General features: G+C 36.5%; 1 protein-coding gene across 4 annotated transcripts in view; it reads right to left on the bottom strand.

The window, feature by feature from the left end:
- Positions 1-18,111, bottom strand: part of RNF141 (ring finger protein 141) — a 61,766-nt gene that overhangs the window by 4,080 nt on the left and 39,575 nt on the right. For 2 of the 4 annotated variants that reach the window (XR_014016211.1, XR_014016212.1), the window contains exons 4-6: positions 15,611-15,792; positions 10,371-10,478; positions 5,455-5,672 (exon numbers count right to left, since the gene is read on the bottom strand). Coding sequence is in view for 2 of the 4 variants with exons in the window: in XM_081238633.1 (XP_081094759.1) it covers positions 5,522-5,672; positions 10,371-10,478; positions 15,611-15,792 (441 nt within the window). In the remaining 2 variants the exon portion in view is untranslated. Of the gene's footprint in view, positions 1-2,288; positions 5,673-10,370; positions 10,479-15,610; positions 15,793-18,111 lie in introns of those variants that run through there. The other 2 variants (XM_081238633.1, XM_081238634.1) reach the window with 1 other exon arrangement.

Below are 18,111 nucleotides of genomic sequence, written 5' to 3'. Positions count from 1 at the left end.
CAGGGGAGGTGTGGCAGGCGTTTCTCCCTCACCCACTTGGGGCCTGAGAAGCCTGCTGGGCTCCTGGGCCTGGTACTCCATTCTCCAAGGCCCCCTCCAGCCTCGTGGGCCCTGGGGCATAGGAGGGAAGGAGGGGGAGAAGAAGAGAGGCCAATGGGGAGGGGCCCTGTGGGATCAGAGGATTGGGGGGATGTGCCTAGTGTTTCTCCCACCCACTCAGGCCCAGTGAGCCTGCTGGGGTCCTGGACCTGTTCCTCCGCCCCAGGGCTGAGGCCCCTCCTGCTGCATTGAGCCTAAGCCCCCCTCCATTCCCCCACCCCCAGGGCCTTTTCCTGCCCTGTGGGTCCTAAGCATAGGCCCTGCCTACCACCTAAACACCATCCCTGCCTAAGCCCCGCCGCCCCATAACCAAGGCCTTTTCAAGCTTTTTTTTTTCCTCCTCTTTTTTACTATCATGGTTTTGTTTTACCATCCGGGTGTTGTTTCATCTATATTTTAATTTTTTTATTCTTTCTAACATGTCTATCAGTTTTCTAATCTAATGTTATTTTTTACACTTCATTATTGTTCTCCTTTTTTTTTTGCTGGCCCATGCAGCTTGTGGGATCTTGGTTCACAAGCCAGGGGCTGGGCCAGAGCTCCTGTGGTGGGAGCTCCAAGTCCAAACCACTGGACTGACAGAGAATATTCCCAGACCCCAGGGAATATTCATCAGAGTGAGGTCCTCATTTCAGCACCAAGACCCAGCTCTACCCAACAGCCTACAAACTCCAGTGCTGGAAGCCTCAGATGAAACAACCAGCAAAACAGGAACACAATCCCAGCCATCCAAAAAAAAAAATAAAGAAAATGAGACGACAAAAAAATATGTTACAGATGAAGGAGCAAGGTAAAAACCTACAAGACCAAATAAATTAAGAGGAAATAGGCAATCTACCTGAAAAAGAATTCAGTGATATGATAATAAAGATGATCCAGAATCTCAGAAACAGAATGGAGGCATGGATTGAGAAAATATAAGAAATGTTTAACAAAGATCTAGAAGAACTAAAGAACAAATGGAGATGAACAACAAAATAACTGAAATGAAAAATAGACTAGAAGGAATCAATAACAGAATAACTGAGGGAGAAGAATGAATAAGTGAGCTGGAAGACAGAATGGTGGAAATAACTGCCAAGGAGCAGAACAAAGAAAAAATGAAAAGAATTGAAGACAATCTCAGAGACTTCTGGGACAACACTAAATGCACAAACATTTGAAGTATAGGGGTCCCAGAAGAAGAAGAGAAAAAGAAAGGGTCTCAGAAAATATTTGAAGAGATTATAGTGGAAAACTTCCCTAACATGGGAAAGGAAATAGTCGGGTACCCAAGTCCAGGAAGCACAGAGAGTCTCATACAGAATAAACCCTAGGAGAAACACACCAAGACACATATTAATCAAACTAACAAAATATAATTCATGAAAAAATATTAAGAGCAGTAAGGGAAAAACAAAAAATAACATACAAAGGAATCCCCATAAGGTTATCAGCTGATTTTTCAGCAGAAGCTCTGCAGGCCAGAAGGGAGTGGAAGGATATACTTAAAGTAATGAAAGAGAAACACCTACAACCAAGACTAATCTACCCAGTAAGGATCTGATTCAGATTAGATGGAGAAATCAAAAGCTTTTTCAGACAAGCAAAAGCTAAGAGAATTCAGCACCACCAAACCAGCTTTACAACAAATGCTAAAGGAACTTCTCCTGGCGGGAAACACAAGAGAAGAAAAAGATCCACAAAAACAAACCCAAAACAATTAAAATGGTAATAGGAATATACATCTTGATAATAACCTTGAATGCAAATGGATTAAATGCCCCAACCAAAAGACACAGACTGGCTGAATGGATACAAAAACAAGACCCATATATATATGCTGTCTACAAGAGACCCCCTTCAGACCTAGGGATACATACAGACTGAAAGTGAAGGGATGGAAAAAGATATTCCATGCAAATGGAAATCAAAGCTGGAGTAGTAATACTCGTATCAGATAAAATAGACTTTAAAATAAAGGCTGTTACAAGAGATAAGGACACTACATAATGATCAAGGGATCAATTCAAGAAAAAAATATAACAATTATAAATATTTATGCACCCAACACAGGAGTACCTCAATACATAAGGCAAATGCTAAAACAACCATAAAAGGGGAAATCGACAGTAACACAATAACAGTAGGGGACTTTTAACACCCCACTTACACCAATGGACAGATCATCCAAACAAATAAACACAAGCTTTAAATGACACAATAGACCAGATAGATTTAATTGATATTTATAGGACATTCCACCTGCAAGTGGCAGAATACACTTTCTTAAGTGCACATGGAACATTCTCCAGGGTAGATCACACCTTGGGCCACAAATCAAGCCTCGGAAAATTTAAGAAAATTGAAATCGTATCCAGCATCTTTTCTGACCAAAATGTGATGAGATTGGAAGGAAATCAATTACAGGAAAAAAAAAAAAACTGTAAAAAACACAAATATATGGATGCTAAACAGTGCACTACTAAATAACCAAGAGATCACTGAAGAAATCAAAGAAGAAATTAAAAAATACATAGAAACAGATGACAATGAAAACACTATGACCCAAAACCTATGGGATGCAGCAAAAGCAGTTCTAAGAGGGAAGTTTGAAATGAGTTTTAAAACACAGCACAAAAACATTACAATCCCCTAGAGCACAATACAAAATAGTCCTCTAAGGAATATAAACACAGTATATAAGAATGAGAAACTACATGATAAGAAAAAAAAATCTCTTCAATTAGCTAAAATTTACTTGCTAAAGATTATTTATTGCACAATATGTCAGTTTGCCCTAAGAATAAAACAGATACTATTATTTTCAACTTCTAAATTCAGTACATAGTCAAATCCACTTTCTCAAACTAAAGTTCTACAGTATTATGAGTAAACCCTTTGTTATTGGGTTAAGATAGGGAAACTTTATAACTTATAAAACAAATTTCTTAAGAGTTCATGAAACCACTTCATAAATCCTAGAAGGCACACATATTTCCTATCATAGTAAGTGCGTTTAAGTACTTCATATTTAAAAAAGACAAGCTGTACAGAATACAAAAAGTATACATTTCATCCATTAAACAAATTTATAACTTCTACGATTAGCTATTACAGTAGAACCTACCTAACATTCACATCTAAAGAATTATCACCCAGTTTAATGGAGTGAGCAAAAAACTGCTCCTTTATTTGATAAGGCTAGTAAAAACATTTAATTTCACAGTAGATCAGTTAGTGTCTTGGAGCTCATATTGGAAAATAAAAGGTTTGGGCAATATCAAGTCACTGGGCTCACTGTTAAATAATTCCTTGAAAGGTGAAGGATTCTGGGGGATAAAATCATTGGCTATACCTGGAAAGATCCCAAAATCAGTAAAGCCACTTTGTTCATTTTCAGAAACATTCTTAAATTGGGCAAGCTGAATGAGACTCAGAAAATCTAATCCATAAAGACAATTTAAAATCTTAGAGCTGGAAAACACCTCAGAGGATTCTCTGTTTCAAGGTTTTCAAAATAGGTCCCATGGAGTGCTAAGAATCCATGGAGGAGATGCAGAGTTCTGGATTTTGACTTATTTCTTTTGAAAAAAAATTTTAAAAACAAGTCCCATCATACAACTGTATTACTCATCAAATTCCAATATACTGGTAATCACCAGTGCATTAATACATGTTTTCATTGGTTGACTTCATAAATATTTAGTTATTATGGTATATAAAGTTTATATAAGGAAATTTATAATGATAAAATGACATTTAGTGGGGTAGGGTGTGTGTGTGTTCATGCATGTGCAGCACGTGTGTGTAAGGGTTCTGAGTAAGATTTTTACTTGAAAAAAAAAGTCCTATTGCTGAAATAAAGTGTGAAAACCACAGATAAAGTCTGTTTCTAAAGTAAGAACCTACAAACCAGAGGAAGGGGCTTTCTCTAGGTCACACAGCCATCAAGTGCACTGCCAGGTTGATAGGCTACAGTCCCCAGTACTCTACTTGCATAAGCATCCATAGCAAGTGTTTAGCTATTTGGTACTGAGCTGCCCCCAGCATGAATGTCAACCAATTAGTTATCAGTATTTTGGGGGTAAAATCAAGCTACCTTTTGCCAGACATTTTTCCTAAAAAATGAATTACTTAATTTGCATGCCTATTAAAGTCCCTAGTATCCAAAAATTCTGTCAATAAGCAGCAACTTAAATTGTATACTTTGGTACTTTAGAAAATAGTAACATTTGCAATTTACCAATAATAAATCAGAAAAGTTACGTGGAATGTTAAAATACTTTTTAAAGACATCAGGCCCTAGTTTATTATATGCTGAAATGTTAGTGTTTGCATAAAATAAAAATTTTACTTTATAAGCAAAATTTAAAAAAAATTGTTCAAATGCCACTGAACATAATTATACTCTTTCAGGGTATTTCAAATAAAATGCAGTGAAACAGTAAGAAAGTCAATCTCCTAACTTTCAGAGGTGTTTTATGTACATATGGTTAAAAGGCTACACCCCATTTTCTTCTCTCTTAATCTAAGAAATTTGAAGACTTTGGGACCTCAGAAAGATGCTTTCAAATTAAGAAAATAAAAGCACCATAAACCAATATTGAATGATTTATCATAATTTGGACATAAAATTTAGGGTTTGTGATGAAGAAAAATTTCCATCTGAAACGGTAAGATGCATATGTATTATCAAAAGCTATTTAGAACAGTTTCCCAGCTGTGGGAAAGCATTTCCAGAATAGCCAAGAAGATTCTCCAGCAGAAATCCATTTACAAGGCAAAGTCCTGCCCAAGTTTATAGTCCTAATCCAAATTATACAGCATGGGGGAGGGGGGAGAAGACTTTTAAGTGAAAAACATGTAGTTCCAAAACACTTAAAGCTATGAAATAATTGTGGATTATTTCAAGTAAAAACTATAAAAGGAGCAATAGCTAACCACAAGGGGGCATACATACTCCTTAGATTCCAGCAGTAAGACTAATTTAAGTAGTAACATGCACTTTGATGTATTCTACATTTTCAGTCATTTAAGATTTTCTCTCAGATGGCTACAGCTTTTTAACATTCAAGGTTTATTTTAAACCTAACTAAATAGATTCCAGAATACTCTTGCCCTGAAAAATAATAGTATTTCTGAAGCCCCTGGAAATGTTGCTGTTACCTCAGCAAAGGATTCAAGAGCAATTAGTCCTAATATATATTAGAACAGATAAACAATAGGAAAATATGGTCTAAAACAGTAGCAAGTTTTAGTTTACCATAAATGGAAGACATGGAAAGTTTATCAAAGGAAATGGACAAATTGTCAGAATAGCGAAAATAAGAGGGTGGGGAAAATTGACTTCTCTGTGTCTGTCCTACAACATACCTGCATTCTTCCGCCATGACCAAAGTGTTTGTAGCCCACATTAGCAACAGAACACTTCACCCCAAGGTCATGGCCTATGGGGCTGGCCTGCCTCATCAGCCATGTTAAGAATATAGTTAGCCATATCATCTTCAGTGGGTGCATCTGACACCACCCAAGATTCATTTGCTCCAGTCATCTGTAGGCGGCAAATCGGGCAATTCCTGTGTCGATCACTCCTATTAGAGAAGTCAAATAAAGAACAGTTTGTTTTATTTTTCTGTTTAAAAAATGGATCTGAAACAATACATGTACATGTTGTTTTTTAAAGTAAACAGCATAAAAGTATATAGTGAAAAATATATCTCTTCCTCCTATCCCAGTCTTTAATTATTATCCCCAGAGGCAACCACTGTTACCAGTTTCTTATACATTCTTTTAGAGATAGACCAGGCATGACCAAGCTTGTGTGTATCTATACATCACTGCTCTTTTTACAAGTATCAGCACATGTTAGAGCTGTCTATTCAAAATAAACATACACTGTTTGGATAGGCCATACTTCATTTAACTTGTCTCCCATAGAAGGACATTTAGGTTTTTTCCTATCTTTTGCTGCTATAAACAATGGAATGGAAGCATTCAAGGTTTAAAATAATAAATGAACTTTGCATGCAGAGTAATTTTGGGGGGAGAAAAGAGCTTATATATAATCACTTAAATAAGATTATGTTTTCCAAAGGGATTTTTTGTCTTGTCAAACATTATTTTGGAAATTTCAAAAATAACATATTTGAGCCAGAAACATGTCATAGAGGGAAAATATTTTTCTCTTCATCTCTCAGTGAAGTCTGAGACCAAAGTAATTAAATTATATCAATTGCTCCTTGGCTTTTGTGCAAAAATTTAGAAATCTGTTCCAAAAACTCAATGTGAAAGTAGAGCTGGCATATATAATTCAGATTCATTTCTGGTTCCTCAGAGATATTTTTCAAGATAATTGTGTGCTTTTCTGTGCACAAAAGTCACAATTTTAAAACAGTCAATTTCTGTTTCTGGCCAATAGGGAACAGATTTATCTTCCCACTTGAAACAACTAAAACACTGGACAAAATACGTGAAATGATGGTTTTCAACACTAAGCATAAGATGACAAAAGATTATAACCCTGGAGAGACAGGAAGCAAAAGAAGGTGAGCCCTATAATTGCCCAGTTTACTGTCCTTGAGAGTTTCCAGGCTACAGAGCAAGCAGGGGAGACTGAGATGGAGCCCGGTAGACTCCCTGAGTTGACAACTCAGAGCTGAGGACCTCGGGAAGCCAAAGCAGCTAGCGTTCATAGGGTGGAGTACTGCAAAGGAGAAAGCTACACAAAGGGAGAATCCCAGAGTCTACTGAAGGTCCCCGTAGATATATTCAGTAGAGTAATGATCAGTGTGTACATGTGAGGAAACTACTTGAGGCTGAGGAATCACCCAAAAGGATTTGAGGGAACAGTAACCAAAGCTCACACAGGGCCTGGGACATTGCCTGTTCCCACCAGCCAGAGTGGAAAACCTCATAATTCATAGAGCATTGGGTAGAGTACTCTGAAGTCTTGCCTCATTAGTGGGGCATAATTAGCTTCTAAACTAAACATCATTCTGGTCCTGCCTAACAAACCATAAAAGCAAGACTCAAAAGGATCAAACTGTTTCCAAGTAACTATATTCCAGAACAAAGCTCAAGAATATTTATACGTATACAAAAAAATCCAGTACCCCAAAAGGTAAAAAAATCACAATGTCTGGCATCCAGTTAAGAACTACCAGTCATACAAAGAAGTATAAAAATACAACCCAAAATGAAGAGGAAAATCCATCAAAAGTAATCCAGAACTCACACAGATATTAGAATTAGCAGCAAGAAAATGAAAGGTTATGATAACTATATTCCATATATTTAAAAAGTAGAGGAAAGACAAACATATTAAGCAGAGATTGGAAGATATTAATAACTTAAACTTCTGGATGAAAACTAAGATATCTGAAGAAAAAAATACACTGGGTGGGATTAATGGCAAGTTAGACATTGCAGGAAAAAAAGATTAATGAATTTGAAAAGATATAGCAATATTAACTGTCCAAAATGAAATACAGAGAAAATGACTCAAAAAAGAAGGAAAATAGCATCAGTGAACCGTGGGACAACCTAAAGTGGTCTAATACATGAGTAACTGGAGTCTCAGAAGGAGAGGGGACAAAAGAAAACAGAAAAAAATATTTCAGAAAATACTGGCTGAAAAATTTCCTGAACTGATGATACTATACACCTACAAATCCAAGGAGCTCAATGAACCCTAAGTGCAAGGAACATGAAGAAAACTAACGCACATCAATCAAATTGCTCAAAATCAGTGATAAAGGGAAAAAACCTTAAAAGCAGCCAGAGAAAAAAAGGCACATTGCCTACAGAGGAAAAATGATGAGGATGAGAGCAGATTTCCCACAGGAAATGATGTAAGCAAGAAGCGGGGGGGGGGGAGCAACGTCATTAAAGTACTGAGAGAAAAAATATTTTCAGTCTAGAATTCTATATCCAGAAAAAATATCTTTCAAAAGTGTTTTTCACACACTTGATAAAGTCCTATGGAATCTACAATAAAGCTATCAGAGCTAATAAATAAATCAGTAAGGTTGCAGGATAGATACACAAAATCTGTTTATTGCTAGTACATAGAAATATAATAATCAGAAACTGAAATTTTAAAATACCATTTAAAGTAGCATAAAAATTATAAAATACTTAGGGATCAATCTGTCAAGGATATGCAACACTGGAAACTACAAATATTGATGACAGAAATTAAAGAAGACCTAAATAAATGAAGAAATATACTGTGATGTGGGTTGGAAGACTCAGTATTGGTTAAGAAGTTAACACTCTCAAAATTATTTAATGCAATCCCAATCAAAATTCTTATAGCTTTTTTGTAGAAATTGACAAGTTGATTATAAAGTTCACATTGAAATGCAGATCTAGAAAAGCCAAAACAACTTTGAAAAAGAACAGAGTTGGAGGATTAACACTCCCTGATTTTAAGACTTACAAAGCTACACTAACCTATGTAGTGTGGTATTGGTGTGAAATAGACAATAGGTCAATGGAACAGAATAGAGTCCAGAAATAGACTCACCTTTTAACAAAGGTGAAGAGGCAATTTAGTGAAGAAAAGATAGTCTTTTTAACAAATTGTGCTGGAGCAACTGGAAAGCTATGTAAGCGTAAAATAAAAATTTTTTGATCCACACGTCACAGCATATACAAAAATTAACTCAAAATAGATCATAGACCAAAATGTAAAACCTAAAAACTATAAATCTTTTGGAAGAAAAAATGGAAGAAAACCTTTGTGACCTTGGGTTACACAAAGATTTCTTAGATATGACAGTAAAAAATCATTATCCATTAATCACAAACTGAGAAATTGGACTTCATCAAAATTAAAAATGTCTACTCTTTGAAAGACATTCTTAAGAGAATGAAAAGATAAATCACAGAGTGGGAGAAAATATTTGCAAATCATATATCTGATAAAGGACATGTATCCATAATACATAAAGAACACTCAAAACTTAATACAAAACAACCCAATAAAGAAATGGGCAAAAGATCTGAATGAATACTTTACCAAAGATGAAATACAGATGGCAAATTAGCATAAGAAAAGGTGCACAGCATCATCAGTCAGGAGGGAAAGGCAAATTAAAACCACAGTGAGATACCACTACACATCTATTAGAATGGCTACAATTAAAAGGACTGGCAAATACCAAGTACTGGCAAGGTTGTGTGGCAAGTGGAGCTCTCATACCCTGCTGGTGGGAGTGTAAAATGGCACAGCCACTTCGGAAAACAGTGGGTAGTTTCTTAAAAAGTTAAACATATACCTACCGTATGATCTAGCCATTCCACTTCTAGTTATTTATCCAAGAAAAAACAAAATGTAGGTCCATAAAAGCAGTTGTCCACAAATGTACATTTAAAGTATATATAAAGGCAGCTTTATTTGTAATAGCCAAAAATTGAAAACAACCTGATGTCCATCAACAGGTGAATGGATAATAAATAAGCTATGGTATATCCATACAATGAATACTACTCAGTAATAAAAAGGAAGGAGCTACTGATACATACTACAACATAAGTAAATCTTGAAATAATTATAATGAATGAAAAAAGCCAGACAAAAAAAGAGTACATACTGTATGATTCCATTTATAAAAATTATAGAAAATCCAAATTATTTATAGTTATTGAAAGCATATTAGTGGTTGTCTGGGGACTAGAAGAAGGGGTGGGGGGAAGGAGACCTTACAGTGGGCATGAGGTCACTTTTGGGAGTGACAGATTTGTTCATTACCTAGATTGTGATGATGATTTTTATGGGCATATACATACATCAAAATATATCAAATTGTACTTTAAATATATATAGTTATAATTGACATATTGTATGTCAATTATAAATTCTCCTGAACGCTTGATTCTTATTTTGTAAAATAATGAGCTTGACTAGCTGTTCTCTAAAGTTCTCTCCAGGTCCAATATTCAATATTCAAGGATTCATATTATTCTTTCTAATCATACATGGAGGAAAAAAGTAGAAATGAGGAGGAAAATAGAAGAAAAGGGGGAATGTTTGATTCTAGACTCTAGACAGGCACAAATCTCTTTACAGCAAAAGTAAATTGTCAAAACTAAGATACATCCCCACATTTTATAAACTTTAGGTATAAAAATATTTTAACCAGTAGGAGGCATGTCATAAAATCCAAAGTACTAAAGAACAAAATCTCTTATACTTAACTATAATATTTTTGCATTTTTTGAAGTTTATTCATATACACTCTCCCTCTTGATCTTGGCCTAACCCATGAAGGCAGCAGATTACTTACCACTTGTCAATGCACTTCTGACAAAAGCTGTGAGCACAAGGCAGGATGAGGTCAGCTCGACCATCCATACAGATACAGCACTCCTCCTCGTCAGTCAGCTGCTTTACCCTGCAATGTGAAAACTGAGCTGGAGCAATGATATTCTCTGTTGTCACTGTGCAGTAAACTTTGTTTCCATTGCCTTAAAAAGCATTATCAAGCATCTATGTGCCCTCAACATAAAGCACAATATGACTCATGCAATATCAGAGTAAATTAACTTATCTTTTAGGGATAGCAAATATATTAGGGATGAAGTACTAGAGGGGCAAATTCCATAAAGAAACAACTGGATAAAAGATAAATCCTGAGATGGTTAAAAGGAAAATATGGACCAAAACTGGAAAATAACTTAGCCCATTTTAATCATATTGAATTTTTATAAATGAATTCAACCAATATATGATTTATTCACCATGCAGGATACAAAGCTTTCTAAAATAGGGATCCTGCCATCAGGGTCTTGTTATGCTACTGCTGATAATGGGCATATAAGTGAAAGAATAGCTTAGTCTTCAGGATCAGGTGCTTGCTGTATGAAATACAGAAGAGTTAGAAAGCAAAGTTATTTGTCCTCAAAGAGCTCTTTCATCTTGGGAAGAAAAGAGATATTGAACCTTCTGCTCCAGCCACAATTCAGAATGCCCCTGAATGAGCCAAGGACCTTTGTATGTGGTGTTTTCCTTTCCTGGCATACCCTTGTGAGTTTGGTAAACTCCAACCTCAGTTACTCAGCTCAAGATACCATCTTCTCTATGCTCTCAAAACCAACATTTTCCTCAGTTAAAGGACTTAAATACTATATTTTATTTTATTTTTTAAATTTTTTAATTTTTTTGCGGTACGCGGGCCTCTCACTGTTGTGGCCTCTCCCGTTGCGGAGTACAGGTTCCGGAGGCGCAGGCCCAGCGGCCATCACGGGCCCAGCTGCTCCATGGCATGTGGGATTTTCCTGGACCGGGGCACAAATCCGTGTCGCCTGCATCGGCAGGCAGACTCTCAACCACTGCGCCACCAGGGAAGCCCAAATACTGTATTTTAATTGGCTATTTATTGGTTGGTCTGTTGGTTGGTCTATCCATAAACTGTAAGTTCTTTGAATACAATGAGTTTGTCTGAGGTTCTCAATACATGTTTCTTGAAGTGATTTTAATTTGCTTTTAATCTTTGTGCTATTCTGTAATTTTTAGGTTTACTTCATCAAGTATGTACTACTTTTATAATTATACAAAAATTAAATGTTTCAAAGTATAGCCACTGGACTATAAGCTTCTTGAGGGTAGGAACTATCTCTAACATGTTTTTATTCCCTGCTGTGCTTTACCACTGTATATAAGACATTATATAGTATTTTAAAATCTGTCAATTTGTATATAGAAGATAAGCAAATGTCAAATGTGCATTACATGTAGTAAGTGCTAAGTAAAGAAGGAAGAAATCAGTATATTTCAAACTTGTCAGAAAGATGAGGTAGAAAAAATGATAGGATTTTGACAGACAGAGGACATTCTATGTGAATAAACAAAGCTATAGAGGTAGGAAAAAAAAAACCCAAAACTCTGTATATGTGTGTAACAAGGAGGCTAACATCATGCTCCGGGGAGAAAAATAAGAGAAAAGATTGCTTAAGTATAGCAGAGATAATCTGATCCTTGTATGTCAAAATAATAAGTTTAAACTTGTTCTGACAGAGTTTAATCAAGGGGAAAGTGAACCCCCATTGGAAATAATGCTGTAGGAGATTAATTGGGAGAGCAGTATGAAGGACAGTCTAGAGGGAGGAACACCAATCAGATCCTTATTTCAGCAATTCACCTGGGAGATAATCAGGGCCTGGTGTAAGCGGCATTACAAAAGACAAATCATCAGGATGTGGTAATAGATTAAATGCTATGCTTTAGCAATGCATAAAAGAGGGCAGCCCCTGAATTGAAATGGGGAAACTGAATGAAACCCTAGATGGATGTGGATCTAATGTATTTGAATTTTTCTATCTCTATTCATTTAAATGTTTAAATGCCTTTTAGGTGCCACGTATTGTGCCAGATCCAGAAGAACTAGGGTCTCTGCTCTTGAAGAGTTTACAATTTATGTCTAAAGATATGGACTTGGGTGTCAATAGCAGAGAATATAATTGAATCCATAAAGAGTGACAGAGTCCTGAAGGTTCGAGTTTAAAACTGAGGAGTAGAGGGTTACAAAGAATAGCATTCTGGATGGAGGTAAAAGAAAGAACAGGAGACACAGAAGCAGCCAGTGGAAGCTGTACTATGTTCACTTTTCTTGCTACCTTCCTAGCAATACAGTGACCAGAAGAAGGAAGGAGGAAGAGTCTTGCTCTGTTTGTCCTTATTAGACCACTTGTAAAGTGGAGAATTCAGTTCTCTGCCCCCTACCCTGAAAGACAAATTGACAAATAAAAGATCATCCAGGAAAGCCTCTGGGATATAGAAGAGACCTATACAAACAAAGGCCGAAGGAACTGGGGAGGCTTATCCTGGAGAACAGAGGCTCAGTGAGAATCTGATTTCTGTTTTCAAGTATTTGAAGGGCTGAAAGAGAGAACAGACTTGTTTGGTGGATTTCCAGAGGGCACTGTCACTGAAATAAGTAGAATACAGTAATAATTTAAGAATAATGATAGTTAACTTTTACAGACTTTTTTTTTATGGGCCAGGCACTGTTCCAAGCATTTTATTTATTTAATTTATTTATTTTTGGCTGCGTTGGGTCTTTGTTGCTGTGTGCAGGCTTTCTCTAGTTGCGGCGAGCGGGGGCTACTCTTAGTTGTGGTGCGCGGGCTTCTCATTGCGGTGGCTTCTCTTATTGTGGAGCATGGACTCTAGGCACGCAGGCTTCAGTTGTGGCTCATGGGCTCTAGAGCTCAGGCTCAGTAGTTGTGGCACATGGGCTTAGCTGCTCCGTGGCCCGTGGGATCTTCCCGGACCAGGGCTCCAACCCGTGTCCCCTGCATTGGCAGGTGGATTCTTAACCAATGCACCACCAGGGAAGCCCCCAAGCATTTTACATATATCAACTCACTTAACTCTTCCAAGAGTCCTATGAAGTAGATCTTATCATTGTCATCCTCTTTTAAAAGATGAGGAAACTGAGGAAAGAGAGTTTAGTAACTTGTCCAGAGTGACACAGTAAGGAGTAGAGCCAGGATTTGAACACAGGCAATTTGGTTCCAGAATCTGTGCTGTGCTGCCCCAAGAGAGCCAGATTTTGGCTCTGAGGAAAATAATGCAAAAGGAAAAATTACATAGTGATTAAAGCTATTTGTGAGTCAAAAGGCTTGCCTGTCTGAGGCAGTGAGGCCCTTACAGCTGCAGGTGTTCATGTACAAGCTGGACTACCACTTGGCTAAATGTGGTTAAGTCTCACTATGCAAAGTGCTATCCATGGATAAGCAGTAGTGACAACACCTGGGAACCTGACAGAATCTCAAGCTCCTCCTCAAAACCAGTGAATATTAAAGTTTAAGAAGCACTCTAGTATAGGATCTTCCTGCACCAGAGAGTACTAATGCAGAGATTGCGAGCATGGCTGTATTGCCAGACAGGCCAGAATGTGCATCTCAGCTAGGCCAATTTCTAGCCGTGTCATTTATTTGTCTAAACCTGTTTCTACATCTGTAATGAACCAATAATTGTATTCCTATGGGGTTGTTGTGATTTAATGAGTTTATACGTGTAAAGAACTCATCACAATGCCTAATACCCTACAAGTACTTAATAAATATAAACCACTAATAGAAATAGGCACCAGATGTAAGGCTGAACCAAATAAATACCTCTTAAGATCCCTCTCAACTTGAAAAGTCTATTTTTCTATGAACTAAGTATATCAGGGTGTAACAAAAAAACCCAAAAAACATACAAAGGCAAGAAGCATCCCTAACCTACCAATCAGGCATTGAGTTTCCCAGTCGCAAGGGCACATGAAAAGGAATAACACTCTTACCTCCTTCATTACAATGACTGCAATAAGAAAAAAGTATTACTTTCAATTAATTTGCTACCATCGAGCTTAGTAAGTACTATTTACTAGTAAATACTATTGTCAACTTTCAAAATACTCAAAAAAAAGTCACCATTCTGAAGAGGGAGAGGAAAAAAAGCAGAAAATCAGACGCCTGTCTTTGAAAGATTAACTTTACAAAATACAGAAAAGATAAGCCAAAATCCTGCCTATAATACTCTAAAACTCATTTGGCATTTCATCAGCAACACTTGTACAGCCCAAACGTAGAAAACCAAACAATCCTATTAAAGATAAACAGGAAACGATAAGTTAAAATACAATCTTACTACAACAGAGTATTTGGAAACCAGGTGGTTAAGAATGGATAGGAAAATGCAACTGTAAATGGAGCAATAAAAAAGAAGTTCTTGTTAACCATATTCTTAACTTCAAGTTAAAAGACACTGTCAATTCAGATTTGTGCTTTCTACCCTGTATGACAATAAGACAGGATGTCAACATGTCTGGACCCACATAAGCCTTTTTCCAATGATGCATTTATAAAGTTAAATTATGGTCATGGTTGTCAAATGACAACAGGTGGGAGCTTTCACATGCCAAAAGTATTATAGAGAAGGAAAAGAAAGTTTAGATAGAACAATAATATATTAGGCCTGAGTAAACAAGCACCATCACAGAAAACGCTGTCTGACTTCATTTCCTTCTGGTAACTCAGTACATGCAATATGTGCACCAACTACTTGTTCATTCCTGAATGGACTGCCAAGTGCTGGAGACGGTATTTACAATGTTAATGCTCCAATTAGTCAGATATCTTTAAGAAAAACTGGAATGGTTTTGCCAGATTCTTGGACCTAATTCCCTGAAGAGCTTTGGTTGTCTAAGAACCTAAATGCCTATTATAAGAGGGGTATTAACTAACTATATCCTTTGTCATTAAATGCAAGCAAGTAGAGCGCAGAGTGGATTCATGGAAACTAGATTGACAGAAACATTACCTGGTGTGAGCCACCTTAGTTTTTCTTTAATTTGGCACTCTAACAATGTCCTGAAACACAGAATAATCCAAAAGCAGATCTGGGATATAATATCAACTGAGACAAAAAGTAATGTGATTTAAGATGTCACGGAGAACACCAGCAAAAACATTAATGCGATTTCAGTACTTTGCATGTTGGAAAATAAGAGAAACATGTTATTTATGAACTGTATACCTTCCCATCCAAAGACTAGCCTGACAAGATGTTACAGATGATGAGTTTTCATCAGGGTCTTCAGAGGTGGAGCTCTGTGCCAATACTCCTGCTGCTTGACTTGTGATGTCTTTATAAAGCTGAATAAACTGGTACAAATTCATGATCCGTGATGCTTCCACAATGCCACTGCTTTTGTTAATCTAAAAATACAAAGAAAATGAAAAAATTTTTTGATAATTTTTCTGATCGATTTTTCCCAAAAAAGGGGAACAAATATTTAGTCAAACATCCTAGGAAACAGAAGTTTTCAAAGTTTGCAAATTACCTAACAAGAGAGCAAAAGTCTGAGCAAATGAATAATATCATGTCCCCTACATTTGTGGGGTTCAAAATATACAATATTATCTCATGTGATACTCAAAATAACCTGTAGGGTTGATTAGCCATCATCCTGTTTAGTTGTTGAGGTCAGGCAACTTTCCCAGAATTAAGAAATTAATTTTAGAGATCAGTATTGACAATCCTTTTCATTTTAATTTATTTAAAAAATTTCTTTTTTTAAAAAATTAAGGTTCAGTTTTTAAAAATATTTATTTATTTATTCATTTATCATTTATTTTGGCTGTGCTGGGTCTTAGTTGCGGTATGCAGGATCTTCGTTGTGGCACGTGGGTTCTTTAGTTGCAGCACGCATGTGGGATCTAGTTCCCCGACCAGGGATCGAACCCGGGCCCTCTGCATTGGGAGTGCAGAGTCTTACCCACTGGACCACCAGGGAAGCCCCTACAGAATTTTTTAATTAAAGATTTATTTGAATCCAACAACCACATGCCATTCTACTATAACTGAAACAACAGATTTCCTTCTTCAATATCTTAAGTTCTATTATATAACAAACTTACAATCTGGAGACATGAGAAAGTGAAGTACAATAGTTAGGTTATATTAAAAAGACATGATTATAGCAACAGTTCAATATTTTGAATAAAATAATAATATTTGTAACTAGCATTTATTAATTATTACTTGAGAAGGCAGTAAGAGAAAAAACAGAATCAAGTATGAATCAGATTCCATACTGTGAAAATGGTAGAACCATCTCTAATAATCAGAAAATTCATTAAATTTGGGGAAGGTAAGGTCTCTATAGAGATGCAAATATGTAAGATTCTTTGTAATAAAAGACTATACATGGGGTAGAGAACAAATAAATAGCATTAAAGGTGATAGGAATTTATACAGGCTTACAAAATAAGACTTTCAGGGTTGAGGAAACTGGGCCAGTCTTCCTTTGGAACTGCACAGTTTAGAAATTAGGGAATAATTCATATAAACTTAGTATTTAATAGCAAAGCTCATCAAACTGCAATTTTTTAAATTGAAGTATAGTTGATGTACAATATAAGTTACAGGTATACAATATAGTGATTCACAATTTTTAAAGGTTATACTCCATTTATAGTTATTATATTAGCTATATTCTGTGCTATACAATATATTCTTGTAGCTTATTTTATACCTCATAGTTTGTACCTCTTAATCCCCTCCCCTTATATTGCCCCTACCTACCCACCCCTGCCACTGGTAACCACTAGTTTGTTCTCTATATCTGTGAGTCTTCTTTTTTGTTATATTCGCTACAAACTGTAATTATTATAATCATACGATTCACACAACAAATATTTATCAAGTACGCATTATGTGGGTGTTACACGTACTATGGACACTGCTCTAGGCACTGGTGACATAGTGTGTAAAAACCAAACAAAAATCCCTGTCTTCATGGAGGTTACACTCTAGGTAGGAGAGACAGACAAATAAAATACAGATTAGATAAGATGGAAATAAGTGCTATGGAGAATATTAAACAGAGGAGAGAAAATGCTGAAAGGCTACAGGGAAGGCCTTACAGAGTAGGTGACATTTAGTAACTAAAGAGGTGCACGAATCAGTCATATGGATATCTGGGGGAAAGAGCATTCCAGGATGACAGTCAAGTGCAAAGGCAGAAGTGAACCTGGCAAGGAGCCAAGGGTGGCTGGAACAGAATGAGAGCGAGAGGAGTGGTTGAAGATAGGGTTAGAGAGTGAGGTGGGGACAGAATGTATAGAACTTTGCTGTTCATAGTAATGACTTTGGTTTTTACTCCAAGGGCATGGCAAGTCACTGGAGGGTTTTGAGCCAAGGAGTAATAAGATCTAATTTCATTTCAGATTATAAGTGGAATAGACTGACTATTGTGCTGAGACTAGACATAATGGGGACAAGGGCAGAAGCAGGGAGACGAGTTAGAAGGCTATTGGAATAATCCCAGTGAGAGATGATAGTTGCTAGGAATAAGGTGATAGTAGTGACAATGGTAAGAGTTGGTCACATTCTGAATATATTTTGAAGAGAAACCTGACAGGATTCACTCATACACTGACTGTGGGGTGGGTATAAGAGAAAAAGAAAGAAAGTCAAGGATGACTCCAAGGTGTTGGTCTAAGTAAAAAGACGGATGAAAATAATATAATTCA

The sequence above is a fragment of the Mesoplodon bidens genome, assembly GCF_964165515.1.
Source record: "Mesoplodon bidens genome assembly, chromosome: 7".
Lineage (NCBI taxonomy): Eukaryota > Metazoa > Chordata > Mammalia > Artiodactyla > Ziphiidae > Mesoplodon > Mesoplodon bidens.
The sequence above is the reverse complement of the archived record's forward strand: the minus strand, read 5'-3'. Positions and strand labels throughout refer to the sequence as shown.